The sequence below is a fragment of the Panthera tigris genome, chromosome A2 (assembly GCF_018350195.1).
Source record: "Panthera tigris isolate Pti1 chromosome A2, P.tigris_Pti1_mat1.1, whole genome shotgun sequence".
Classification (NCBI taxonomy): Eukaryota; Metazoa; Chordata; class Mammalia; order Carnivora; family Felidae; genus Panthera; species Panthera tigris.
Window position 1 is genome coordinate 7653010 of NC_056661.1, and position 25062 is coordinate 7678071.

The 25062-nt window shown below is 59.6% G+C and overlaps 5 protein-coding genes and 2 non-coding genes across 11 annotated transcripts; 5 read left to right on the forward strand and 2 right to left on the reverse strand.

The window, feature by feature from the left end:
• The first annotated feature begins 1038 nt into the window (after positions 1-1038).
• SHFL (shiftless antiviral inhibitor of ribosomal frameshifting) lies at positions 1039-5489 on the forward strand. Its single transcript, XM_042978123.1, has 8 exons — positions 1039-1369; positions 1869-1992; positions 2187-2236; positions 3488-3526; positions 3721-3870; positions 4206-4309; positions 4440-4594; positions 5187-5489. Exons 1-8 carry the CDS (start codon positions 1349-1351, stop codon positions 5414-5416), a joined length of 873 nt encoding a protein of 290 aa, XP_042834057.1. The 5' UTR covers positions 1039-1348; the 3' UTR covers positions 5417-5489.
• Positions 5490-5574: 85 nt separating this feature from the next.
• Positions 5575-13816, reverse strand: ANGPTL6 (angiopoietin like 6). 5 transcript variants are annotated; one of them, XM_042978118.1, is made up of 8 exons: positions 13749-13816; positions 12714-12793; positions 11597-11707; positions 8376-8958; positions 7522-7699; positions 6775-6962; positions 6425-6695; positions 5575-5893 (listed from the first exon to the last, which is right to left on the reverse strand). In XM_042978118.1, the coding sequence occupies exons 4-8, from the start codon at positions 8949-8951 to the stop codon at positions 5703-5705; spliced, it is 1404 nt and encodes a 467-aa protein (XP_042834052.1). In that variant the 5' UTR covers positions 8952-8958; positions 11597-11707; positions 12714-12793; positions 13749-13816; the 3' UTR covers positions 5575-5702. The 5 variants fall into 5 exon arrangements, with proteins under 5 accessions (XP_042834052.1, XP_042834050.1, XP_042834051.1 ...); XM_042978116.1 differs by lacking the exon at positions 13749-13816 and adding an exon at positions 13553-13680; XM_042978117.1 differs by lacking the exon at positions 13749-13816 and adding an exon at positions 13553-13679 and having other exon boundaries at positions 11604-11707.
• LOC102955604 (suppressor of SWI4 1 homolog) lies at positions 11796-17759 on the forward strand. Its single transcript, XM_015536313.2, has 14 exons — positions 11796-11886; positions 12079-12201; positions 13811-13992; positions 14104-14274; positions 14777-14878; positions 15080-15130; positions 15235-15405; positions 16064-16140; positions 16344-16451; positions 16551-16674; positions 16786-16864; positions 16975-17104; positions 17181-17341; positions 17424-17759. The coding sequence occupies exons 2-14, from the start codon at positions 12183-12185 to the stop codon at positions 17633-17635; spliced, it is 1587 nt and encodes a 528-aa protein (XP_015391799.2). The 5' UTR covers positions 11796-11886; positions 12079-12182; the 3' UTR covers positions 17636-17759.
• On the forward strand, positions 14926-15012 carry LOC122236824. Its single transcript, XR_006215071.1, has one exon. It is a non-coding gene; the product is annotated as a small nucleolar RNA SNORD105 (small nucleolar RNA).
• LOC122236830 lies at positions 16189-16268 on the forward strand. Its single transcript, XR_006215077.1, has one exon. It is a non-coding gene; the product is annotated as a small nucleolar RNA U105B (small nucleolar RNA).
• Positions 17660-20915, forward strand: P2RY11 (purinergic receptor P2Y11). The gene is made up of 3 exons (XM_042978120.1): positions 17660-17933; positions 19401-19487; positions 19576-20915. Exons 1-3 carry the CDS (start codon positions 17660-17662, stop codon positions 20661-20663), a joined length of 1449 nt encoding a protein of 482 aa, XP_042834054.1. The 3' UTR covers positions 20664-20915.
• On the reverse strand, positions 20913-24998 carry EIF3G (eukaryotic translation initiation factor 3 subunit G). The gene is made up of 11 exons (XM_042978122.1): positions 24928-24998; positions 24746-24792; positions 24196-24279; positions 24002-24090; positions 23793-23852; positions 22858-22962; positions 22575-22764; positions 21747-21854; positions 21507-21643; positions 21317-21423; positions 20913-21016 (listed from the first exon to the last, which is right to left on the reverse strand). The coding sequence occupies exons 1-11, from the start codon at positions 24945-24947 to the stop codon at positions 21001-21003; spliced, it is 963 nt and encodes a 320-aa protein (XP_042834056.1). The 5' UTR covers positions 24948-24998; the 3' UTR covers positions 20913-21000.
• Between the last annotated feature and the right edge of the window lie 64 nt (positions 24999-25062).

The window sequence follows — 25062 nt, forward strand, 5'->3', positions numbered from 1 at the left end:
TTGGAGCTGGATCAGCCTCCTACCTGTTTCCTGCCTGCTTGTCACCCACCCTGGCTGTGACCTCTCTCTCCAGTGGGTAAGTAGTGATAATATACTATACATAATATGTATATGCTGTGTATATGTATAACAAGAGAGCCCCTCCATGCCTCCCCACTTCCCTCAGGATAAAATCCCAGGTCCTCTATGCAGACTACAGGCCCCGCCCCCTGCCTGAAATTCCACATCCAGTCGCAAAGAACCATGAACTGTTTATATTCACTAATAGTTTCCAGGTGGGGTGCACAGACCCACAAACAAAGCTTCGGAGTTCAAGTAGAAGACATTAGAACACCTATACTTTTTAATCTCCATTTTTGTTTGTTTGTTAAACAATATCTTTATATAATAGGGGCCCCTGGCTGGCTCCGTTGCTGGAGCATGCGACTCTTGATCTCAGGGTCGAGAGTTCAAGCCCCACCTTGGGCGTGAAGCCTACTTAAAAAAAAAAAAAAAAAAAAAAAAGAAAAGAAAAAAGTTCTGGCCAAGAGCATTCTCAACCTTCCGATTTACAATGCAGATTCCTGGGAACCCCTAAACAGTCGACTGCTGCCGCACTCCTAGGGAACAGCAACTTGTATTTTTAACAAGCATCTTCTCCTTTGTCCAACTACCTGCTCCTTTGGCAGAGGCACATAGTAGGTGGCCCAGTGACTAGTTTGCCTACCCCACACCAGGTGTTACTAAGCGCCCTACCCGGGGTCTCCAAGCCTGGCAAACACACATACCCAGGATGTAGCCACTGTATCAACCCATTTTACAGAGGAGTAAACTGAGGTTCAGAAAGGGGATGTAGCCCCGTTAAGAGACTCAGAGCTGATAGGGGGCCCAGGTCCTAATTAGCGCCTGGTTTCTGCGGGAGGAGAGGAGAGGGTTATCAAGTGGGGGAGCGCGAACTGAGGGGGACACGGATATCCAAGGCGGCGTTCCGATGCGGCCCCGCCCCCACGAGGGACGTGAAGACGCGGACCCCGCGCAGCGTGGGGACATGTGACCGACTGCAGAGGCCGCGCCGCCTCCACCGCCCGAGGTGCGCGCGCTCCGCCGCAGGGTGCAGACCCCTGCCGCCCGCCTGAGTCTGGGGCGCAAGAGCAGAGGCGGAGCCAGGGCGGAGCCAGAGCGCCCCGTCCACCACCCGCCCCCCACCCCCAGCAATCGAAACCGAAAGAGGGGGCCGGGAAGGAAGGGCGGGGCCGCCCGGAGGCCCCGCCCCCTGCCCTGCGCGGCTGCTGGACCGACGGGCGCGCCCGGGTAGGGGGGCTCTGAGCGCGCAGTGCGGACCCTCGCGGGAACCTGCGCCGCCGCCACCATGTCTCAAGAAGGTGTGGAGGTAGGAGATGGCTACGGCTGGGCCGGGGTCTCTCAGGAGACTCTGGGGAGGGGCCGGGGGCGCGGAGGGGGCTTCGCAATTTCTGGAGACTCCATCCGAAGCCTAGACCTTCACCCTGGCTGGCATTGGCTCCCCTCAGAAAGGAGAATGACCGCCACATCCTCCAGAGTGAAATGCGGCCTCCTCGAGGAAAAGCGGGGGCTGCAGGGTCAAGGGTCAGGAGCCAGAGGTTACCTGGCCGGCCTCCTCCCTTAGTCTGGGACGCTCGCCCCAGTCCGCTCCCTCCCCCAATGCCCTGTGGGGACTTTGGCTTTTTCCAGGAAATGCCGTAGAGGGATGGCGGGGGGAGGGGGAGGGATTCGGGCGGGGGGGGGGGGCAGGGGGAGAGGCCAAAACCGAGGGTCAATCAAGTTCGGGCTGAGAGAAGGATGCCTAGAGATGGGGGAGGGGCGATTGCTCCTCTCCTTACCCGATCGGAATCCCCCTGTGCCCACCCCAGCTGGAGAAAAGCGTCCGGCGCCTCCAGGAGAAGTTTCATGGGAAGGTATCCTCCAAGAAGGCGGGGACTCTGATGAGGAAATTTGGCAGCGACCACACCGGCGTGGGGCGATCCATCGTGTATGGTGAGCAGGCTGGGGTCCCGGTCCTGGTAGGGGTTGGGCGTGGGGAGCACGCAGGAGAGGTGTGGTCTGTGTTAAGGGTAGGAAGAGGCGCTGAGATCATCTCCTGGGGAGGGTCTATATTGGGACTCTGGGGACCCTGAAACTCCCACAAGATCCTTCAAGGACCTTTTACTTACACTTACTCTCCCCACCAGGGGTAAAGCAGAGAGATGGACAGGAACTGAGTAATGATCTGGATGCCCAGGTAAACTGCCCCCCTCCCTTCAAAGGATGGGGTGACTGGGGAGGGGGAACAGAAGGGACCTGGCCTATCCATGATGAGCCCCTTCTGTGCACCACCAGTCCCTAACTCACGATCCACATTGACTTATTCACCTTTCAGTAATGTGTTAGACCAGGGAGACTGCAAGCCGTAGGCACTCTTTACATGTTGATGACGTTAAGTAGGGGAGAGAGACATGAAACTAGGCAGTGAAATGAATCAGGATTAATGTCATTGTAGAGGACCCCTGGAGGTCAGGAAAGGCTTCCTGCAAGAGGGAATAGAGTAAGCAAAGGAACACACATTCGGGCTGGGATAAACAGGAGATGGGAAGGAGAGAGGGGCTGGGAACCCCATGTAACAGATGGATGGATGGATGGATGAAAGGCTTTGAGGCACAGGTGCAACTCGGTCACTTGACCCCTTAAATGACTTTGGTGGCTAGTGCAGTGTGGATTCCACCTCTTATAGTTGCTAAAGAGTGTTAACAAAGTACACTATATTCTTTACAGTTACACATGTAAAGGGTATGTTAAAAATAATAGGAGGGGCCTCTGGGGGTGTGTGGCTGGTTCAGTCACTGGAGCATGTGACTCTTGATCTCAGGGTCATGAATTTAAGGCCCACGTTGCGTCTGGAGCCTTCTTAAAAATTTTAAAAATGAAAAAACAATACTAGGGAAGAGCGCTGCAGTGGGACTTCCACATGTTGTTTTGAATTTCATCACCCTATTGATCCATTGAGACAAGTCCTATTATTTACCACGTCCATTTTACAGATGAGGAAACTGAGAGAGTGACTAAGTCACTTGCCAGGGTGACAGAGCAAGCAGGCAGCAGCTGGGATTTAAACCTTGGCCACCTAGGATCAGAGCTGGGCTCTGAGATGCCCCTCATCAGGGATGCGGCTCGTTCTGCCGCGCTCCCTCAGGGTGATCTCGGGCAACCCCTCTCCCAGCTCAGAGCCTCGGTTTCCTCATCTGAGCAGTGGGGATAATAGGTGTGCCCCCTCCCCTCCCCCTGCTCTCAAGGCTACTCTAAGGATAACTGAGGTCATGCGCCTGGCCCTCTAAAAGTGGACACTGGTCAGTCAGCACCTCCTGAGCTAAGGACACCCTAATCATATGGGGCCAGGACCCTGCCTCCCCACGCAGGAGCCCCGCCCCCAAGACACATTGGTAAAAAAGAGGTCTGAGCTGCATCCCCAGTTTCTGCCCCTGATGTCTCCACCCAGGACCCACCAGAGGATATGAAGCAGGACCAGGACATCCAGGTGAGTCCAGGGTATGGGACGGGGTGGGGGGCGGGGGTGGGGGTGGGGGAGGCAGAGTGAGGAGGACATTCCCAGGGGATGGTGGGGGATGTCTACCGACAAGAGGGAGAGATGTTACAGGGACGGGAAAGAGGGCTGACATGTGTTTATGTTAGTGGAACAGGCGTGACCATCCTCTTGTCCCCATCCTGCAGGCTGTGGCGACCTCCCTGCTGCCACTAACAGAAGCCAACCTCCGCATGTTCCAGCGTGCGCAGGAAGACCTCATTCCGGCCGTGGATCGGCAGTTTGCCTGCTCTTCCTGTGACCATGTCTGGTGGCGGCGCGTACCCCAGCGGAAGGAGGTGATAACCCGATCCCCATCCTCAGTATCTGAACTTCTGACCTAAGAATATCGACCCTTGACTCTTGACCCTTGACCCGCAGTCTCAGAGCTCAACCTCCATCTCAGACCCCGCCCGCCAACCCTGAGTTGGACTTCTGAGCTCCTCCCCGACCCCAGAGCCTGTCCTCTGACTCCACAGTTCGACATCTACCACAGAAATCAAACCTGACCTGGAAACCACAACCCCGAGTCGGGCTTCTGAACCCCCCTGATCAGTGGTGTGCACTGTGGCCAGGGTCAAGCTACCGGGGCTCACCTCTGACCGCAAGCCTGCCCCCCACTCTGCACACCCAGGTGTCCCGGTGCAGAAAATGCCGAAAGCGCTATGAGCCGGTGCCTTGTGACAAGATGTGGGGCGTGGCTGAGTTCCACTGCCCGAAGTGTCGGCACAACTTCCGGTGAGGGTGCTGACCCCCACCCCCCCCTCCTCGCCCCCTCCCCCCCACCCCCAGCCCTGCCCTTCCCTTCCCTGGTCCCACCCTGGCCCGGGCCTCACCTTTGGACCCTCACGGCCCTGCCCGCCCCCAGGGGCTGGGCACAGATGGGGTCCTCGTCCCCCTGCTACGGGTGCGGCTTCCCCGTGTATCCAACACGGATCCTCCCTCCACGCTGGGACCGGGACACGGACCGCCGCAGCACCCATACCCACTCCTGCTCGGCCGCCGACTGCTACAACCGGCGAGGTGAGGGCCTGCCACGTCCCCGTGACCTCCCTCGCTCTGGGCGTGACCTCCCTCGCTCTGGGCGGTCTATGTGACCTTGCTCCTGGGACATCTACCTCCCGGGCCTTAAGTACCAAGGTCTCTGCCTGCTTCTTCCATGTGCCTCCTAAGGCCTCAGTCCCCAAAGCCACGTAGCTCATCCCGTGACATCAGCCTCTCCTTTCACATCTTCCACGCACCGGCCCCCCATCGATCTCCAGGCTCCAACACCAGACCCTCCCCCTTCTAATACCCATCTCCCATGGCATCAGCCACATTCCGTGGTCTTGCCCCTGAGACTGAGTGGTTCCCCCTGTGTCCTCGTGACCTCTGCCACGGTCTCTGTGTCCTTGGTTCCTCTTTTGTCTTCTGTAGTCTCAGGTGATGCCCATGTCCCTGGGTCTCTAGTGGCTTCAACACCTGCGACTTTCATCTCTGAATTTCCTGTAGGTCTGGCCCTACGGCCTGTAGCCTCAGCCCCTCCCCTCCCGAGCCCCCATGGCTGCAGCCCCTTTGCCCCCAGAGTCTTACGTGGGCCTCAAGCTCCATGACCTCAGAACCTCTTCCTCCCCAGAGCCCCACGTGCCTGGGACATCCTGCGCTCACCCCAAGAGCCGGAAGCAGAACCACCTGCCTAAAGTCTTGCACCCCAGCAACCCCCACATCAGTAGTGGCTCCACTGTGGCCACCTGCCTGAGCCAGGGGGGCCTCCTGGAGGACCTGGACAACCTCATCCTGGAGGACCTGAAGGTGGAGGAGGAGGAGGAAGAGGAGGAGGAGGGCGAGGGTGGGCATGGGGAGTGACCCCGGACAGGTGCAGATGCAAACCGGACACAGTCTGTGGATATTTTGTGTTGTTATAAAATATGAGCTCAAACTGAGATCTAAATGCCCTCGAGGAGCCATTTGGGTCTGCGACATTGGCAGGGGGATTCCTGGGTCCCGTTTTCAGGACCCCGGGGAGCAGATTCACAACAGGAGAGTGTGTGGCACGTGGCCCACACTAAGTCACAAAGCAGGGGCAGCCAGGACGACTTGGGCTCCTGCTGACAAACATCCTCTGGGACCTGGGGGACAGATGGACAGACGGTCACAGCCTCAGGGGCCGGATCAGCATGGCAGCCTTCTTGAGAGAGTAAGCCCCGCCACGAAACTCAGCCCAGTAGACCCCATCTTGGTAGCGGCTGCGGTAATGGCCACCACGGTGCCACACGCCATTGAGGTTGGAGTGGGCACAGGCATGGTACCACCAGCCTCCCCGCTGGTACAAGGCACAGTTACCTGAGGAGAGAGAAAATCCATGTCCTCTCACCAGAATAAAAACCTCTACTAGCATCTCAGCGCAAGGCTTTTGCCACGCATCCCCTGGCCCTTCCCACTCTTAGTGAACGCAACCCTGATCCTCTCTCCTCACCAGATTAAGAGCCCCGGCCCCTTTCTTTTTTTAGAGTAATAACTTTAATTCCTTCCCTATCCCCCTACCAAAGTACACGTTATACCTTTTCCACTCTTTCTGAAAACTAGAAGCTCTACCTTTATCAAGGGAAAAATCTTCCCTACTTCCTTTCTAGAATAAGACTGCTAGCTCTCCTTGCCTTTCACCAGAACAGGGGGAAGCAACTGCCTCATGAAAGAAGGAATCTAGGCTCTCCGTCCCCTCACCAGAATAAAAGTCCTCCCCTCTGTTCTCTTGCTTGCCCTGATCCTTACCAGAGGGAAGTGTCACTCCACTCTTTTCATTCTTTGCATTCCCTCCCTAGGAGTCCCTCCTCCCCTGTCCCCACTCCCCCCCAGAATAAGAGCTCTGCTTACCAGAATAGGAGTCTCGATCCCTATCCACGGTGCTGAAAGGCTTGTCATTGTGCCAGGAAAGAGAGTCTCCAGCATCTCCATGGTACTGGCCAAGCCGTAGGCGATAGTGGTCACTCTCAGGCTCCAGGGAGAAACCATCATAGTGGGCACGTGCACTACGCCCTCCCCAATCCTCCAGGAGCACCAACAACTCGTGGTCCCCACGGCTGGTCAGCTGATGCACAGGTTCCAGACCCAGCCAGTATTCTCCATCAGGCTGCCCGAAGCCCACCTGGCAGGACAGGAAAGTCAGCAGGTCAGAAGCAGGTCCCCTCCCCGACACAGCCCTGCCCCTGCCCGCCCACGCCCACCTTGTAGTGCTGCCAGGTGGTGAAGAAGTTGACAGAGCCATCTTGCCGCCTTTGGATCACAGTCCAGCCTCCACCCTCCAGCTGCTGCTCACACCACGCCGACCCCACGTGCCGACCCAGTCGCAGTTCATACACCCCACTCTGCCTGTGGCCTGACCGGTGGGCCTCTGCACAATCCTGCCATGGGCCTGTGGGTACAGAGATATGGGGAAGGCACAGCCTGGACCAACCAACCCCTTGCTGGTATACAGATCTGCATTCTTCTCTCATCCTCTCACCAGAACAGCAGTCCTGCCTCTCCCGTTCCCTGGCCAAAATAAGAGCCCCAGTACCCGTGTCGTTACCTGAGTTAATACTCTGGGTCATTCTTTTCTCACTACAGCAAATGTGGAGGCTGGGGTACTTACATCCTGGTTCTAAAGCCTCACCAGAGTAGAAATCCTGAACATGACCCTCTGAGCTCACTTAAATTCTTACCAACAAGCAGTCCTAAATTCCCTGTCCCCTCACCAAAAGAAAAGCCTCTCCTTTCCTATTTTCATACCACAGTAAGGATCTTGGTCTTTATCAGGATGAGAGCCATGGCTCCTTGTTCGATCAGCAGAATAAAAGCATCCTTTCTCCTAGTCCTCTTACCATGAGAGGAGAAATCTGCCATTAAAATCCTGGCTCCTATTTCCATCTCCTCACAATGCACTGGGAACTCCCTAGCTTCTCACATCCCCAACATTCCTGCCCTCATCTTACCTGTCGGTTTGGTGGGGACAGCAGGGTGCCCTGCAGGCACGGGAGAAGCCAAGGGCCCCTGCTGTCTCAGGGTCTGGTCTCTCAGGGGCTCTGGAGCCGGGTCTAGCCTCCTGCTGGTATCATTAATGCCACCCACCAGACTGACAGGAACCACAGGCACCAGGGGCGGTGGCAGGACCTGGGGTGACCAAGAGACTCAGATGTGATTGCACTAGCCTTCCGTTGAAAAGACACTGGGCCCCTAAATCTCCCAACACCCAAATGGGTGGATCAGGCAGGGGCACGTCCCAGCCCTAGAACGGATACTTCCCAAAGCCTAACTCTAGCTTAAATTCCTGCTCTGGTGTCCACAGCTTAACTTATCTGACTCTGACTCTCCTTTTCTGTAAAGTATTGATGGTAAGAGTACCTCCAACAACGAGTATTAGCTTACTGAATGCTCCCAACAGCCTTGTGAGGTATGGGTTGTCACGGAGCAACAATCTTATTCAAAATTAGGGCCAGCCATGTTCCAGAATTAAAAATAATATAACAGAAGTTAGAACAGTAGCACAGGGTCTATATTTATATCACATAACACCTCCCTAACATGGATCCTTGGTCTTTACGTAATAATATGCTTGATTACAGGCACTATGAATATTTATATTAAGTGGATAAGTAAAGACTTTAGGTAGTCGCCAGTCGCGTTCTGATCCAAATGAGCTGTGGAAGGAGAAGTAGGAATCTGGTATTTGGAGCTTTTAGGATTTCAAAACTGCGTTTCAGAGATCGTGCGTGGGGTTGCAAGAGCCCCATCTTACAAATGATGCAAACAGGAAGTGGCTACGATTCCTGGCCAGCTTTAAGGTTACCTGCTGCTGCCCACCCGTGCCCCCCGGGCACAGGCGCTCCAGGCGAGCGATGAGGCCACTCTGCTGGGTGACCAGCTGCGCCAGCTCCCGGAACTTGACGTCCAGCTGGTGGAAGCGGGCGGCGGCGCGCTGCGCCTCGGCTGACACGTTGAGCACGCGCTCCCCAAGCAGCGCCAGCAGAGCAGCGGGCTCCGCCCCCGGTCCTGGACCCGCCCCCGGCCCCGCCTCGTGCTGCAGCTGCGCGCGCAACTGGCCCAGGCGCGCGCTTAGGCCGCGGCTCTCTTTGCGCAGCGCGCGCACCTCGCCGGCCACGGCGCCATCCGCCGCCGCCAGCCGCTGAAGTTCGCGCAGCAGCTCCTCGTGGCGGCCCACGCGCATGCGCAGCGCTGCCACCTCGCTGGCGTTCACGGCCTCCGCGGCCGGGCGCGCGGCGGACGGCCCGCTCCAGCACACGGCGCCCGTGAACTTCTGCTGCGGCAGCACGAAGGTGTAGGTGCAGCGCGGGGCGCCCGCCCGCGCCCACGTCGCGCCCAGCAGGAGCAGCAGCTGCAACGTGCGCAGCTGAGGCGCCGACATGGCAGACCTGAAGGCAGAGGACGAACAGGAAGGAGGGGAGTCCCGGGAGCCTAGCCGGGCCCCCAGCTCTCGGGTTGTGCCAAACCCGCGTTGCTCCAGGTCCCCGCCCCCAGGCTGAGATGCCCCAGTGATCCCACCCTGGCCTTTCCACTTGGTTCCCGGCGCCCTGCGGGACAGCATGTCATGCATTCATTGACTGAGTGCTTGCTGTGTGCCAGCCACTGTTCTAGGGACTACGGTATGGAAAAAAATAGAAAACTTCTTGCCCTCATGGGCAAGAAACAAATAAGCTATAGGGATTAATAGAGTGTATTAGCCGGTGTTAAGATAACAGGAAAACAGAGAGATGTGGAGATCTGGGCCCCGGCAATTTGAAAGGAGGGAAGACCTCCTGGAGGAGGTAAGGGAGGAAGTAATGAGGATATCTGGGGAAGAACAGCATCCCTGGCAGGGGGAACAGCAAATGCAAAAGCCCTGAGGCTAGACCGTGCCTGATGTATTAAAGGAACTTATGGGGAGGCAGGAGCAGAAGGAGAATGGGTGACAGGGGGTGAGGTGGGGTGAGAGATAAAGTCTCACTAACTCAGTCTAGTAGCAGAGGCCCCATCTCCCCAAATCCCAGAGTCATTCCTGTCTCCTCTTTTTTCACAACAGATCCAACCTATCAGCCAGGCCGGTCAGCGCTTCTGTTTGGACCCTGAATTCCTCCACATTCCCCCATGCTCACCCCCCACCATGATCCCAGCTCAAGACACCATCTGGATTTCCTTACGGCAGCTGCCCCCCAGGCCTCCAGTTGTCTGCCATCAGCCTCTGGTCTGTTTCTCCCACAGCTGCCAAAGAATCAGGTCATGTCTCTCCTTTTCCTAGAGAACCCTTTGTGGCTCCCAGCTCACTCAGAGCAAAAGTCCAAGTCTTCCTGCGCTCCCACAAGGCCCTGCACCCTCTTCCTGTCCCCTCCCTGCCCTCCTCTCCCACTCACCCCTCACTCACTGTGTTCGAGGCACACTGGCCTCCTTGTTGCTCCTCAGACACACCAGGCACAGTCCTGCCTCAGGGCCTTTGTACTTGCCCTTTCCTCGGTCTGGAACATTCTTCCCGGAATTTTAACATGGCCTCCTCTCTCTCCTTACTCAGGCCTTAGCTCAGATGTCCCCTCCTCAGAAGCCCTCCCTGACCACCCCCATTTAGCGTTGCTCCTCCTGGGCACTCTCTATCACAGTCCCGCTTTGTCATTTTAGCATTTGTCTCTCTCTGGAATTGCCTCGTTTGTTTGCCGGTGTTTATTATCTGAATTCCTCCACCAAAATATCCGCTCGCAGAGGCTGAGCCTGGGTTTTGTTCAGTGCACGCCCCTCAACACTCACATGCCCCAGCTCTGTCGTACCCTCCCAAGTGTTGCCCCGCTCACACAGGTGAGCTCCTATGCGTGTACTGTGGCCACCTCCCTGGCTCCCCTTGTCTTCTCTCTCGGGGTTCAGCCGCTTGCAGCCTCTCAGATGAGGACACACAGGCCTCTCACACGCACTTGCCAGTACTCAGAACACGTCTCCCACGTCCACACGTCACCCCTGTCTGCCCCAAGTTCCACTGTGTCCAAGCCCACATGTCCGGGTGGCCACACGCACGGGCAGGTGCCTCGAGGTCTTCAAGGTCACACACATCACCTTGTTCACACATTCAGCAGACGCTCCTTTCGTGCCTATTGTGTGCCAAGAGCTGGTCCAGGCAGCGGACCCGCCCAGGACCAACACAGACAAAATCCCTGCCCCCAGGCAGCTGACGTCCTGGATGGGAAGACAGATGGTGGGTAGGTCAGAGGGTGGTAAGTTCTTAGGAGAACACTTAAGTGGGGATGCGGGTGGGGGTTCTGGGATGAGAGGCCTTTTTTTTTTTTAAGATTTTTTTAATTTTGAGACCGCAGGCACGCGAGCGGGGGAGGTGCAGAGAGAGAGAGACAGAGGGAGAGACAGGATCCCAAGCTGGCCCTGTGCTGTCAGTGCACAGCCCGATGAGGGGCTCGATCCCATGAACTGTGAGATGGTGACCTGAGCTGAAATCAAGGCGAGGATGTTCAACTGACTGAGCCAGCCAGGTGCCAGAGGGGCGGTTTGAAACAGAGGGGTCAGAACTTACTAAGAAGAGGGCACTGGAGCCAAGACCTGAAGGAAGAGACAAGGGTAAGAGCATTCCAGGCACAGGGAGAAGCAAGCCCTGAGCTAGAGCCTTTGAGGTGCCCAAGGAATAGCAGAGAGGCCCGTAAGACTGGAACAGAGCGAGCAAGGGGGAGAGCAGGAGGAATGAGAACAGGGAGGGGATGGGGCCAAGCGTGCAGGGTCTCATGGGCCCCCGAAGGACTTGGGCTTTCACTCTGAGGTGCGAGCTCCAGAAGGTTCTGAGCTGGAGAAAGGCATATTTGCTATCGTATATGCACACCAAACCGGAGCTCTCCTTGCCCCCTCCTCGATGACACCAGGCCCCCCACGACAGGGATGGACCACACCCCTTGGAGCCAGACTACAAGTGTAACATCCACCACCTTTCCAGGAGCTCAACCTGGGGTGAGAAGGAGGCCTGGAGAAGCCCGGGTGGCCAAACAGGTAAAATCGGCCTCCCCCTGTCCTCATGCCCTCCTTCCCTCTCACCTCTCACCTCTCAGGACCAAGACCCTGAGTCCAGCAAGGCTTGCAGCAGACGCGAAGTCCCAGGAGGAGCTGAGGGTCCAGGAGGAGCCTCTGAGTGAGGAAGGGGAGAGGCTGGGGGGAGAGCAGGAGGGAGGAGGCTTGGTAACCACCCCTGTCCTCCAGAGCTTGGAACCAGAGCCGTGGTGCTGAGACCAGGAGCTCCAACTGTAAATATTTATCATTTCTTGCATGAGAGCTGAGGCAGAATGGCCAGACCCCCTTGCCCAGGCCACCAGGGCCTGATAACACAGGTCAGTGCTCCGGATGTTCCCCCCACAGCAGAGCACAGAGCGTGGGAGGCTGCAGGCTCCGTGAGCCCGGGGGGCGGGGGGGGGGGGGACAGGGGGAGGACACAGACACACCACAGAGAAAGACAACAGGAAATGTTGGCACCTGCTGCCACCAGGCGTGACTCTAAAATCCACGCCTTCTATCTCATTTAGCCTTTGCCTTCACAACCTTTGTTCCTACGAAGCCTCATTTTACAAGAGGGAAAACTGAGCCTGAGGGAGGGTGAGTGGTTTGCCCACAGCCACACAGCTGGAGAATGGTGGAACTCAGCCCAGGTAACTTGGCTCCCGCACTCACACACATATACCCTGACCCTGCCACACACCGTGTGCCCACAACAGGGCAGAAATCAAGACACACGGGTCCCCAGTGAGACAAACCACTGCACGGAGCCACAAAGGTGGACATGGAATCTTTGTGTGTGTCTGCGGATTTGCCCGGCACAGGCACATATAAAGACACGACTGGAAACAGCACAGATTCTGGCAGCGACACGCACACACACACCACGACTTAAAGGAAAATACCCTGTGGGCAGAGTGGGGTCTCACACTGGCAAGCACAGAGGCGCTAACCAGGTAGACAGTGAAACCCTGGTCCCTGCCCACTTGCCCACCACAGTGTACATGTTCCCATTTGTCTACCACGTACACACTGTCACATCCTCAGGTCAAATCATGCAGGGACAGAAAACATGCGGTCATTCCTCAGAGGTACAAAGGGACCCCCATAGAGCCCCCCCCAGGCCTGGTCTAGGGTCTCCCACCTGCACAAAGGCCTCACTGACCTGCAGACACACTCTCAGGGAGCAGCCTCCTTCGCCTGGTTCCTACTGTCCTGAACTCGTAACCCGAGTGGACTCCCGGGCTGAAAGAGGAAATGGTCGTCCCAGATCTGAGAGAGGCTGCCAGGCTGGGCTCCAGGCCTGGGCTGGGGCCCCCCCACACTGGGCCCCCCGGCCCCCCACCCGCAGCCCCCTCCAGCTTCCTCCATTGGCAGCAGAGAAGAAACCTCATAAGTCACAGAGAGGGACTGACAGATGAGAGAGAGAGAGAGAGTACAAGAGACAGAGAAGGGGAGAGACATGGGAGGAGATGGACAGAGACGGGGGGGGGGGGCGGGGAGAGTCAGGAAGAGGGATGAGAAGAGAGAGATGGGGATAGAGACATAAGAGAGATGGAAACTTGAAGGCAATGAAAGAGACAATTGACGGCAGAGACAAAGTGGGGCAGAGGGAGACAGAGATAGGAAGAAGACAAGGATGAGGAAGGGGAGACGGAGGAGGGGAAGAGGAGAAAGAATTGGGAAGGAGAGACAGGAGAGAGGAAGCAAATGGGGGAGGGGAAGCAGATGGTGGAAGGAAACCTATGGGACAGGGAAAGAGGCGTTGGGGGCGTCCCTTTTCCCCACCCCAAGGTTCTGGGGAAGAAGCCAGAGGCCTGAGGCCAAGACTGGGGCTTTGAGCGGAAACCGGGAGGGGGTGAGTTATTCACAAAGCGCCCGCCTTGCCCTAAGTTTCCAGAAGGTGATGTGGAGTTTCCATCTCTCCGCCGCAGACAGGGCCCCCGGGGAAGACCGCTGGCCCTCAGGAGCTGGGGGCCTATATACGTAATTGCTATGCTCTACCCATTTCTCTGGTTGTTCCCCAAGTGCCTGGTGCCTTTGTGCCAAGCATTGTGCATCATCTTTCTTAGTAAGTGGATCAGAGGAGAAATGAGGACCATCCTCTCTTTAGAATACTTGTAGGAGCCTCAGAGTGGATAAAATGGCTGTCAAAATCTCCCAGCTGGTATAAATGAGCCGAAGTAGGATTCGAACCCACAACTTATTTCTCCGAAGCGGGCGCCGCTTCGCTGAGACACTGGCCCCGCCCGGTTTCCATAGAAACAAGCACCAGGTGTCTCCTAGCAACCCCTCTGTGGCTTTCTGCTCGCCTGGTGACGTCACCGCGCAGTTCCGCCTCACGTCGTCACCTCGCCGGCGCCGGAAGTGAGCGGCGCGGCGCCGGAAGCACCCGGCAGAAGCGTCCCAGCGGAGGAGTTGGCGGCATGGGGCAGTCGGGGCGGGTGAGGCGCGGCGGCCTGGGGGCGCGGGCAGGGCCGGTGGGGGGCCGGTGGAGGGCGGGTGGGGTCCCTGCGGGGGCTGTGGCGCTGACCGCTCGCCTTTCGCCCCTGCAGTCCCGTCACCAGAAGCGTGCTCGCGCCCAGGCGCAGCTCCGCAACCTCGAGGCCTACGCCGCGCAGCCGCACTCGTTCGTGTTCGCGCGGGGTCGCGCGGGTCGCGGCGTCCGGCAGCTCAGCCTGGACCTTCGTCGGGTCATGGAGCCCCTCACCGCCACCCGCCTGCAGGTCTGCACCTCCCACCCCGCCTCCATCAGCTTTTGGCCCCGTCTTCGCCGCTACGGAGGTGGCTCCAAACCGCAGAACCGTGCGAGCCTTCAGTCTCCCTGGCAGGAGAAGGGGACCTTTATGGGGACCATCGTCCCTGCCTCTTCGGATTTTGTGGGGCAGCTGCGAGGGGGCACAGATGAACCCGCTTTGGCTGGATGTCTAAGACTGGTGGTTAAAAAGGGACTAGAGTTAGCAAAGCTAGAGTGGAAACTTGGGTTCTCTCAGAGGCCTGGAGAAAGTTAATTAACGTCGCAGGGCCCAGGTGGCTCATCTGCAAAATGGGCCAGGCACAGTAAACGAGCAAATTTAAGTCGGGTTAGGTTCAGAGGTCAAGAACATTCCACTCCTTTCTTTCTGCGACAGGTTAAATGCAAGAAAGGGCATAAGAGCTTCAGCTTATAGCCCTTGCTCGGGGAGAGGATACTTAATAATCTTTCCATTTTGTGTTTGTAATTCTCAGATACGAAAGAAAAACACTCTGAAGGATTGTGTGGCAGTGGCGGGGCCCCTTGGGGTCACACACTTTCTGATCTTGAGTAAAACGGAGACAAACATCTACTTTGTGAGTTAACACATCCACACCCCTTGTCTTCCCCCTGCCCTCCTCCTCCCCCAACTCTCACGATGAACCCATATGCCTCTGAGTTGCCATGATTCTGGCTTCAAAGTAAACGCTCTGAAGAGATGGGGCGGAGGTTCCCACTCCCTGCTGCCTAGCTGGACACCTTGACTCTGACCAATCCTTTTGTCGTTTTTCCCGTAGAAGCTGATGCGCCTCCCAGGAGGCCCCACCTTGACCTTCCGGATCAATAAGGTAAGGGTCAGAGGTAACGAGGGCCATGTTGGGTAGAGGATGAATTCAGGGAGGGCGCCAGCCATGTGTGGCTGTCAGGCCTCACTCCTCCCCCCGTCCTGCAGTACACACTAATGCGCGACGTGGTCTCCTCCTTGCGCCGACACCGAATGCACGAGCAGCAGTTTGCCCATCCGCCCCTCCTGGTGCTCAACAGCTTCGGCCCCCATGGCATGCATGTGAAGCTCATGGCCACCATGTTCCAGAACCTGTTCCCCTCCATCAATGTGCACAAGGTGGGCTGGGCCTGGGGCGGTGGCAGGTGAGGGTGGAAGGGCGGACAGTAGGTACCACATGCAGGCCCTTGGCTTGTTTGCTCAGCCCTTGCCTCCCAGCGCGGAGGCAGAGCGCTCCGGCTCCTGAGGTCACATCTCCCTCATGTGTTCATGACCCTGGGGTAAGAGACTCCCTCGTGAGCTTCCTTCCTCTCTGAAAGGTGGAGAATGATCCTGATTGTCCTTTATTTCTTGAGTGGGGATTGAGTATCAGCCTGAGCAGCGTGCCAGGTACTTGGGACACCAGTTGACGGATGGGGAGACAGACTGACAGAGGGGAAGTCATTAGTCAGAGGTTAGACGCAGAGGGCAGGACTGGGTTTTTTAAGCTGTCTGGCTCCAGAGCCCTAGCTCCTAATCCCTGGCACCAGCTGGTCTCAGGTTAGGCCTGTTAGATGCTGATCATCAGGGAGCAGTCCACCCACGGTGTGGACGGCTTCGGTGGGTCTCAGAACCAAGAACTCTAGCCAGTGCGCCTGCCAGTCCGTTAGTCCCCCCCAGTGCCACATCTCCCTGCTGAGAGATTTCTGGAACAGGGCCAGGGCCTGCTGTGGCTCCAGCACACAGGGAAGCCCGTGGGCAGTTGACATATTGCTGTGCCCTCGCCTCTCCCTTCCAGGTGAACCTAAACACCATCAAGCGCTGCCTTCTCATCAACTACAATCCTGACTCCCAGGAGCTAGATTTCCGTCATTAGTGAGTACTCTTGTTGAGGGGCGGGGGGGAGGGGAGGAGGCAGGGCTTCCACGTGTGGCTGATGACAGCGCTCCTGCTGAGGCTCTGTGATTGCTCAGTTTCAAAGTAAACGCCCTGACGCACTGTGGAAAGGGGAGGGGGGCAGAGCTGACCTCCAGTCTCAGGATCCCTAACCCCCCCTTGTCACACCCTGGGTCTTGCAGTAGCATCAAAGTCGTTCCTGTGGGCGCAAGTCGTGGGATGAAGAAGCTTCTACAGGAGAAGTTCCCCAACATGAGCCGTCTACAGGACATCAGCGAGCTATTGGCCACGTGAGGAGGGCACTGGGTGGGGAGATCACTACCGCGCCGGAGACCCCGGAGCCGTTCCAGGCCTGGGATCCCCTACTGACCAGTGTGTCCTCTGCACAGGGGCGCCGGGCTGTCCGAGAGTGAGGCAGAGCCCGATGGGGAGCACAACATCACGGAGCTGCCCCAAGCCGTCGCGGGACGCGGCAACATGCGGGCCCAGCAGAGCGCCGTGCGGCTCACTGAGGTGAGGCCCAGCCCAGGGCAGGCCCGGGGTCAGAAGTGACTTCCTCTGGCAGTACCCCCCCACTTCCCCCGGCCCTGAAGAAGGACTGACTCGTCCCCCTTGTCCCTCCAGATCGGGCCCCGGATGACACTGCAGCTCATCAAAATCCAGGAGGGTGTTGGGGAGGGGAACGTGCTGTTCCACAGTTTCGGTGAGAACGGGGCTGGGGAAGCAAGGGGCTGGGAGCCCAAGGCCCTCACGGGTGGGTCGCGAGGTGCACTGACACATCTGGGTCTCTGTGACCCATCTCTTCCTGCTCAGTGCACAAGACTGAAGAGGAGCTTCAGGCCATCCTGGCGGCCAAGGAGGAGAAGCTACGGCTCAAGGCCCAGAGGCAGGACCAGCAGGCCCAGAATGTCCTGCGCAAGCGGGAGCAGCGGGAGGCACACAGGTGTGTGGCCGTGGGCCGTGCAGGTGAGGCAGGGTCTCAGGTGCAGGCCGCCACCCTAAATGATCTCTCCCTCCAGGAAGAAGAGCCTGGCAGGCATGAAGCGGGCGCGGGCAGAGGCCAGTGGGGATAGCGATGCCGAGGACCCCGGCGCCCCCCCAGAGGGGACCGGCCAGCGAGAGGAAGAGGAGGATGAAGCCGAGTATTTCCGCCAGGCGGTGGGAGAGGAGCCTGATGAGGGTATGTGGCAGGGGTTGGTGCAGCTGGGCACCTTGAGCCCGTCCCTGTGGCCTGGTGGCCTTGACGTGGTCTCTCCCCACAGACATGTTCCCGAAGGCAGCCAAACGAAGACGGCCTGCCGGGCCCCCGGGCAAGAAGCAGCAAGGAAGGGGGCAGAGGCCAGATCGAGGCGCTGACCGGAGGCCTCCAAAGGCCAAGGGCAGGCCCCAGCGGGCCCAGGCCAAGCTGGAACGCAGAGGAGCTGCCTGGGAGCACAGGCGGGGCCGAGCACGGCCACCAAAGAAAGCAGTCTGAGGCCAGGCTGGTGCACTGGATGGAATGCCCCAAATTGGGGCCCAAGAGCCTTTGCCCTGGGCTTCCACCTGGGCCTCCAGGGGCAGCCCTCGGTTTCCTTTCATAAAGGAGCGGTTTTCTCCAACCTCCCACGCTGGTGAATGCTTGATTTCCCGTGAGTCTTGCGTCTGCACTGGGAATGGGGAGAGCTGGAGTCCCGTGGTAGAAAGCCCAGACGCTCGGGGCCAGGAGCTTCTGGGAACCGGGCTGGGTTCGCGCCCACATCCTGAGCAGTGGACACGCAGGAACTGTTTTGCAGGTGAGGGCAATGGGCAGATTCAGTCTGGTGCCTCGGGGAGTCCTGGGCCTGTCCCCAGCCTAACCCCCCAGGCCCCCGTTACCTGCAAGCCAGCGACTGGGCTGCTCTGGAGGGCAAAGTGTGAGGAGGAAGGAAGCCGGGGGTGGAAGCGGAGCTGGCTGGTGTTGGCAGTGGGCGGAGCTGAGCTGCCAGCGCTGAGAGAAAGAGGGTGGGGCTGCTGGGAAGGAAGGGGCCCGGCACGCCGCTGGTTCGCTCGGCACCAGTGCTCCTGGTGGCGCGGCTTCGGCGCTGGACCCGGAGGCAGGGCACGTGGGCCATGGCTGCCGCCACGTCAGGTGAGGGTCCTGGCCCCTGTGGCGCTGCCCAGGACCGAGGCTGGGGGTGGCCAGCTCCTGGGAGGCAGGCGGGAGGGACTTAATCACGTCTGGACAGGGACTTCCTCCCGGGGCGGAGATGGGACGAGGAGGCAGAAGCGTGGTTGGGGAAGCAGTCGCGTGGGGGAGGGAGGGCCGCTGGCACCTTGCACGGAGCTCGTGGCCAGCCTGCTGGACAGACTGGGAGCAGGCCGTGCACCCAAAGCTGAGGCTAAGTTGGGTACATTCCAGATCTCTGTTCTGGTCCACGCTGCTGTGTCCCAGGCCTTGTTCTCGGCTCTGGGAAGCCAGTTGTGGGGCACTCCCTGCCCTCAGGAGAGGTCTTCTGGGTTGGGTTTGGTTTTTTGTTTTTTTTTTTTTCCTCTCAACAGTGGTCAGATGGAAGCACAGGATTTGCAGAAATAAGGGGGACAGGGTGCAGTTGTGACATTAGAGGGTCAGAATATGCCTCTCAAAAAAAACCCTCTCAGGGCTAAAGACCAGGAGGTGAGTGGGGGCACTGGTGGCTCAGGAAGAGAGAATCAGTGCAAAGGCCCTGAGGTGGAATGTGCCTTAAGGAATAGTCAGAAAGCCAGTGTGGGAAGAAAACAACAAAGCTAGTGTGGGAAAGACACAGGGAATGAGTCACAGGGAGATGAGAGGGAGCAGCTGGACGGAGGTTTGCTCCTGGGGCCCCTCTGTGGCAGAGGTGAGCACTGCCTTTTCCTCCCAGTGAGGAGGGAGCCTCAAAGGTGAAAGCCGCCTGATTCGGGTGTCTTTGGGTGCCCTCTGGAGGCCGTGGGGGGAACACGTAGGGAGGTCGTTGGGAGCTGGGAGGCCAGTGCCTCTGGCACTGAGAAAGTGACCGACTCTGAAGGTGGAGGCAGCAAGGCTTGATGGATTTGGGAGGGCTACGATGGGGTTGGGGACTCCCCCGGACTCCCCCCTCCTCCACGCAGGCCTGGTGGTTGTGGATTGTCATTGCTGGCTTTTGGCTGTCACGTGAAGGCAATGACTACCTAGTTCTGGAATTCAGGACCCAGAGCTAGCCTAGTAGATATCACCTGAAAGGACTCGGGCTTCTGATGTTTCTGGGCCCGATTTCCTCCGTAAGAAGTTGCTGTGGCTGGTGTCCCCTCCTGGGCATGGGAAGGACTCCGAGAAAGTGTGTCCCCAGAGGGCTGGTGCAGCCCGCCACGTGGTACGTAATCTGAAGGACTGGGCTCTGAAGGCCTCAAAAGCCACGCGAGGAGGGACGGCGCTCACTTGGTGACACCATCTGCCCACAGGTGCCATACCCTGCCCGACCAACTTCTCGGCCGCCGCCGATCGCGTCCTCAGTCGTTTCCAGGAAGACTTTCTGTGGCCCGTGCTGGTGGTTGAGTTCCTGGTGGCTGCAGCCAGCAACGGCTTCGCCTTATACCGCTTCGGCACGCGGGAGCGGCGCCCGTGGCACCCGGCTGTGGTCTTCTCGGCACAGCTGGCCGTCAGCGACCTGCTCTATGCCTTGACGCTGCTCCCGCTGGCCGCCTACCTCTACCCCCCCAAAAACTGGCAGTACGGGGAGCTGGCGTGCCGCCTGGAGCGCTTCCTCTTCACCTGCAACCTGCTGGGCAGCGTCCTCTTCATCACCTGCATCAGCCTAAACCGCTACCTGGGCATCGTCCACCCCTTCTTCACCCGCAGCAGCCTGCGCGCCAAGCACGCCTGGGCCGTCAGCGCTGCCGGCTGGGTGCTGGCAGCCGTGCTGGCCGCGCCCACGCTCGGCTTCTCCCACCTGAAGCGGCCGCAGCAGGAAGGGGACTGCTCTGTGGCCAGGCCGGGGGCCTGCACCAAGTGCCTGGGGACGGCGGACCAGCGCCTCGAGGCCTACAGAGCCTACAGCCTGGCGTTGGCCACGGCGGGCTGCGGCCTGCCGCTGTTGCTCACCCTGACGGCCTACGGCGCCCTCGGGTGGGCGGTGCTGCGCAGCCACGGCACGACGGCGGCCGAGAAGCTGCGTGTGGCGGTGCTGGTGGCCAGCGGCATGGCCCTCTACGCCGGCTCCTACGTGCCCTACTACGTGACGCTGGTGCTCAACGTGTCCGCCCGGCAGCGCTGGAGAGCCCGCTGCCCGGGCTTCGCTAACTCGGCCGAGGCCGAGGCGGCGCTGGATTGGAGGACCTACGTGAGCCACCAGGTGATGCGGGGCCTCATGCCCGTGGCCATCTGCATCCACCCTCTGCTTTACATGGCTGTGGCACCCAGCCTCGGCTGCCGCCCCGGTCCAGGAAGCTGCCTCGGCTGCGGGGAGAGCCAACCCCCCGAGGACGCCAGGAGCTCCGGCCAAGTCCTGCCCCTCAATGTCACAGCCACCCCCAAAACCTCAGGGTCCTAGTCCCCCGAGCTGAGCCGACGACCTGGCCTATTATGAGCCGCTGCCGCCTGCCCTGGAATCCATCCGAGAGCATGGCAGGCCCCAAACCACTACTTCCTCCGTGGTCTACAGAAAGACCTGATGGGGGACTGGGGGTGCCCAGGCCAGGGAGGGCAGGAACTTCTGCCTGAAGCCCTGATCTGCGAGAGGGCTGGCCCCCACTAGCCACAGAGCAGGTGACTAGACAAGGTGAATAAACAAGGCAGCACGTGACAACCGCAACCTCTTTATTGCCGGGAGCCCCGCGCTCGGAGGAGCTGCCTTCCGTGGGGGCCCTGGGGGCCGGGTGGCTGCTGGCTTAGTTGGTTGACGGCCTGTAGAGAGAAACAGGTGGGGAGAACAGCCTGTGGGGGAGGAGTTCAGATCCCAAAGGGAATTCCAAGACTCCTTGCTACATACAACTAACTGGGGCCTCTGTGGCAATGGGGGGGGGGGGGGGGGGGGCAGGGTGCACAAGGTGCAAGGAGCAGTGGGGCCTTCTTAAGAAAAGGACAGTAAATGACCCGTCCCTCGGAACAAGCTTGGTGGCTATTAAACTGGCGCAGGGCCTACGGTCTGCCTGAGTGTTGCCTGTGACAAGGGGGCGGGAGGCAGGGGTGCAGCAGTGGTCTTACTTGGCCCACTCGACATTGAGGATGAGGTGGTCGTATCCAAAGCCAGACACCCCGGCGATGGCGCGTGCAGCATCCTCACGGCGGTGGAAGCTGATGAAGGCAAAGCCCTGGCGGGGGGGGGGGGGGGCAGAGTCAGGGGCACGACCAGGCCAGGCAACCCCTTCCCCAACCCCCACAGCTACCAGCCCACCTTGGACTGGCCAGTGGTCTTGTCCTTCGCCAAGTAGATGCGAGATATGGAGCCAAAGGGCCTGAAGAGTTCCTGCAGGTCAGTCTCGCGAGTGTCCTCGGACAGGTTGGTGACACGGATGGTGGCGTTGTCGTCAGCTGGACAGGCAAGGAGAGACAGCTGGTAAGAGAACAAGCCCTCACCAGGCCCCGGAAGAAGGATCGTCACGGGGGAACGGGAGGCGCCCTCCCGCTGGCTCACCTCTGCGGTTGGGCTGCATAGACTCCCCGCGGCGGCTGGCCCCGTCCCGCAGGCTCGGGGGCACGTACTTCCCGGTCTTGTTCTGGGCGGCCTGCACCGGCTCCAGCTCTGGAGGCCAAAGCAGTTGGGTCAGGCTCCACCCGGCGCAGATGAGGGACAGGCCCGCCCCAGGATGCTGGCAGCTCTGGCCCCAAGCCGGGCCGGGCACCGTCTATCAAACTGCATGCATCTGGCCGGTTCTCAGGCCCCGTGGCCACATGGACATAAAGGTCACATTCAGGAAGTCCGAAGAAGCCACAGACGCTGATGCAACCCAAGGCAATCTTAGCTGAGGGCCAGAGGACCGCTCAGCTTCACAACACACAGGAACACGGCAGGGACAGTCCCCAGGTCCCACACACTCAGGCAAGTGCCACGTATGCTGCATATCAAGTCACAGGTGTAGAACTGTACAGACACACACACACACACACACGCAGAGCCGTGGTCGTGTCTGTGGCAGACACGGCACACTCGAGTCCACAACAGAACCACAGCTGGCAAGTCTCAAGCATGTGCGGTGTAGACATGGCCGTGGAAAGCAACAGTCTGCCAGCCCCAACGAGAAAGGATGCGCGACATCACCAGCAGTCACCAACCCAGCCACGCTCTCTCACGCACACCCAGGCCGCAGCCAGCCTCGCGGTGCTGACGTGAGAGGACAACTGGCGAGGGGGGTGGCCCCGTCCCCAGACGGGAGGTGAAGACCAAGGACCCTCCCGGAGGTGCACGCGGTCCTCCCCACCCCCGCCCCACAGACCGCCAAGCCGCATCCCCAGGCCCGGGCACCTCCAGGCAGCTTCTCCTTCTCGCCGGTGGACAGGCCCAGCTGCTCCGCCAACTCCTTCTGCATAGGCCCCAGAGTGTCCTTGTAGGGACAGCGGGTAGTCCAGTGGTCACCCTTGCAGATGCGGCAGGACACAATCTTCTGGCCCTTGAGCTTGTTCATTGGGTCCTCCTCTTCCTGGCAGTTCAGATCCTAGGCGGGCAGTCAGGGGACGCTCAGAGCGGGACTGCCACACCGCAGCCACCACCATCACGGCCACTGGCCCTGCCCTATTGCCCCACTCACCTCTTTGCTAGTGATGAATGTCATGGACACATCGTCACTGACTGTGGTGGTGGCCACGTTGGGCCCCGGTGGGTCAAACTCTGAGTTCCCAAACTTCTTCCAGTTCTGGGCTCGGGGCGGGATGAGGGACAGGTTAAGGCCACGTGGGACCCCCTTCGCTGACATCCCAGACCACAGTAGCCTGTCGGGGCCTGAACCACATTCTTCGCCCTCCCCCAAAGTCCCCCCCCCGAGCGGTGACAATGACAGTTCCTGTTTCCTAGCGTCTACCACTCCTGGCATGTGCCGGGCCTCAACCTCATTCCGGCTCCAGGAGGCAGGTAGGGACAGCTCTCAGCCCCAAGTTCCAGATGAGAGAGCCAAGGCCCGGCAGGAAGCAGCCACACAGCCAACCATTCCCCGGGACCCGTGACAGTAGGTGGGCCGGCTCCCACAGGAAGCGATGCTCAGGGGTGTGCAGGGGTCACCCAGACCATGAGGGGACTTGAGCTAGTTAAACAAGCTAGGCCTCGGCCTCCTCCCCTAGAAGACGGGGACCACAAATGCTCCCCGCCGCCCAGGGTTGCTAGGGGGATCCGATGAGAGAACACTTCCCGCAGAGCACTTGGCACGGGGTCTGGCACAGAGAAAGGGCATAGAAAGTTGTGCCAAACGTATTTATCGTTACTTCTTCCCCAAGCGTGCAGCCCAGTCGATCAGGAACTGCTGTGACGGCCTCAGGGGAGGGCTTGGCTCCGTTCCTCCTGGCGGACAAGCTGAGAGGACTGAGAATCTAACCCCACTGACTTTTCAGTGCCCCAGCAGAACACACACCCCGGACCTCAGCCGTGCTCCAACACAACAGGTGCCTAAAACTAAAGGCACCAGAAAAAAGGGGTTCCTAATTCCTCTGAGCCAGCCCTGGGCGAGCCCCCGAGACAGGAGCAGGGTCTCACCTTCCTCCTCGCAACAGCCTTTGAGGCCTTCCGAGTCTCAATTCTGAAGGTACGAACGATCTGTGGACGGGAGGGGAGAGGCTCGGACTTCCCGTGTCTCTGAGGCACCTGGAGCCAGCCAGCCCAACCCACCCAACACACACACGCCGTCCCCTCCCGGCGCAAGTGCCCCCAAGAGCAAGGGCACCCACCTCCTTCTCCAGCCTCACCTTGAACTTCTTGCCGTCCTCGTCTATCTTGTACTCCGTCACCGTCTTGATGTTTCCATTGATGACCTCCTTGGGAGGCGGCAGCGGAGCTGGGAGAGAGGAGAGGTGAGGGAGCTGCGCCCCGGGGAATGGGGACCAGGAGGGAATGCCGCTGGGGAGAGGCAGCCCCGAATGGGGCAGAGGTCGCCACTCACCTCCGGGCACTAACTCGGGTTCCGGGCTGGTGTCGCCAGTGGCCAGAGGGATGCCCTTGAGGAGCTCGCTGGTGACACATTTGTCTACAAAAGGCAGCGTGGGAAGGAAGGGTGAGCTGGAGGAGCGGGGGCGCCCGAGACAAAATGAAGGGCCCTTTGGGGGGAGGCCCACACCAGGAGCCCGGGAAGGCGGGACAAGGGCTGGGCGCTGGCGAAGAACTGCCCCGGGACAGCCGTGCCCGGACGCGGGGCTGGCTGGAGTAACCTCGAGCAACGGCAAGGATGGAAGCGGGGGCAGCCCACAGAGCCAGGAGGCGGGCGGCTACAACTTCCTCCCCGGAGCAGCTACGAGGGCTGGGCGGTGGCACGGGAGGAGGGCCGGGCCAGCGATCGTCGGGAGCTGGCGATAGGCTGGCCCGGAGGACGGCGCGGGACGCAGGCCGCCGCGATGGGGCCTACGGGATCAGACCGCGGTGGCAGGGTCGGAGCAGGCGGCAGCGACCGGCCCGGGGGCTGGCTGGGGTGACCGGGGACGACCGGGCATACTCACCGTCCTCGCCCTCCTCCTCCACCTGGTCGGCCCAGCTGGGCTTCGAACTGCAAGAAGTTTGCGGAGGGGAGGGCTGGGTCAGCGAGGCCAGGCCCACGCCGCCTCGACGTACCCAGGCCCCACGGTGCTCCCTAGGCCCCCCAACCCCCCTCCCAGGGTTCGCTCCGGGACCCCCGACTCACTCAAAGTCTCCAGTCGGCATTTCACGAGCCTCTCCACGCAGCCCAATCCCGGGCCAGAGACCGGAAGTGAAGGGAGCACGAGACTTCCCGTGCCGCCTAGAGCGGCCCGGCCGCAGCGCCCACAGCGCCCTCTGC

Excerpts from the sequence above, each read along its gene's own strand:
- SHFL (XM_042978123.1), top strand. The coding sequence starts at position 1,349 with ATGTCTCAAGAAGGTGTGGAG. Across the intron at positions 2,237-3,487 it reads GTAATGATCTGGATGCCCAG|GACCCACCAGAGGATATGAA; the intron begins GTAAACTGCCCC and ends GTCTCCACCCAG. Across the intron at positions 4,595-5,186 it reads CGACTGCTACAACCGGCGAG|AGCCCCACGTGCCTGGGACA; the intron begins GTGAGGGCCTGC and ends CTTCCTCCCCAG.
- ANGPTL6 (XM_042978115.1), bottom strand. The coding sequence starts at position 11,826 with ATGCAAGAAATGATAAATATTTACAGTTGGAGCTCCTGGTCTCAGCAC. Across the intron at positions 6,963-7,521 it reads TGTCCCCACCAAACCGACAG|GCCCATGGCAGGATTGTGCA; the intron begins GTAAGATGAGGG and ends CTGTACCCACAG. Across the intron at positions 5,894-6,424 it reads GGATCGAGACTCCTATTCTG|GTAACTGTGCCTTGTACCAG; the intron begins GTAAGCAGAGCT and ends CTCTCTCCTCAG.
- LOC102955604 (XM_015536313.2), top strand. Across the intron at positions 15,131-15,234 it reads TGACCTTCCGGATCAATAAG|TACACACTAATGCGCGACGT; the intron begins GTAAGGGTCAGA and ends CCCGTCCTGCAG. Across the intron at positions 17,105-17,180 it reads GAGCAGCGGGAGGCACACAG|GAAGAAGAGCCTGGCAGGCA; the intron begins GTGTGTGGCCGT and ends CTCTCCCTCCAG.
- P2RY11 (XM_042978120.1), top strand. The coding sequence starts at position 17,660 with ATGCCCCAAATTGGGGCCCAAGAGCCTTTGCCCTGGGCTTCCACCTGG. Across the intron at positions 17,934-19,400 it reads ACGCAGGAACTGTTTTGCAG|AAGTTGCTGTGGCTGGTGTC; the intron begins GTGAGGGCAATG and ends TTCCTCCGTAAG. Across the intron at positions 19,488-19,575 it reads CTGGTGCAGCCCGCCACGTG|GTGCCATACCCTGCCCGACC; the intron begins GTACGTAATCTG and ends ATCTGCCCACAG.
- EIF3G (XM_042978122.1), bottom strand. The coding sequence starts at position 24,947 with ATGCCGACTGGAGACTTTGA. Across the intron at positions 24,793-24,927 it reads ATGCCGACTGGAGACTTTGA|TTCGAAGCCCAGCTGGGCCG; the intron begins GTGAGTCGGGGG and ends AACTTCTTGCAG. Across the intron at positions 21,644-21,746 it reads TATGCAGCCCAACCGCAGAG|CTGACGACAACGCCACCATC; the intron begins GTGAGCCAGCGG and ends TTGCCTGTCCAG.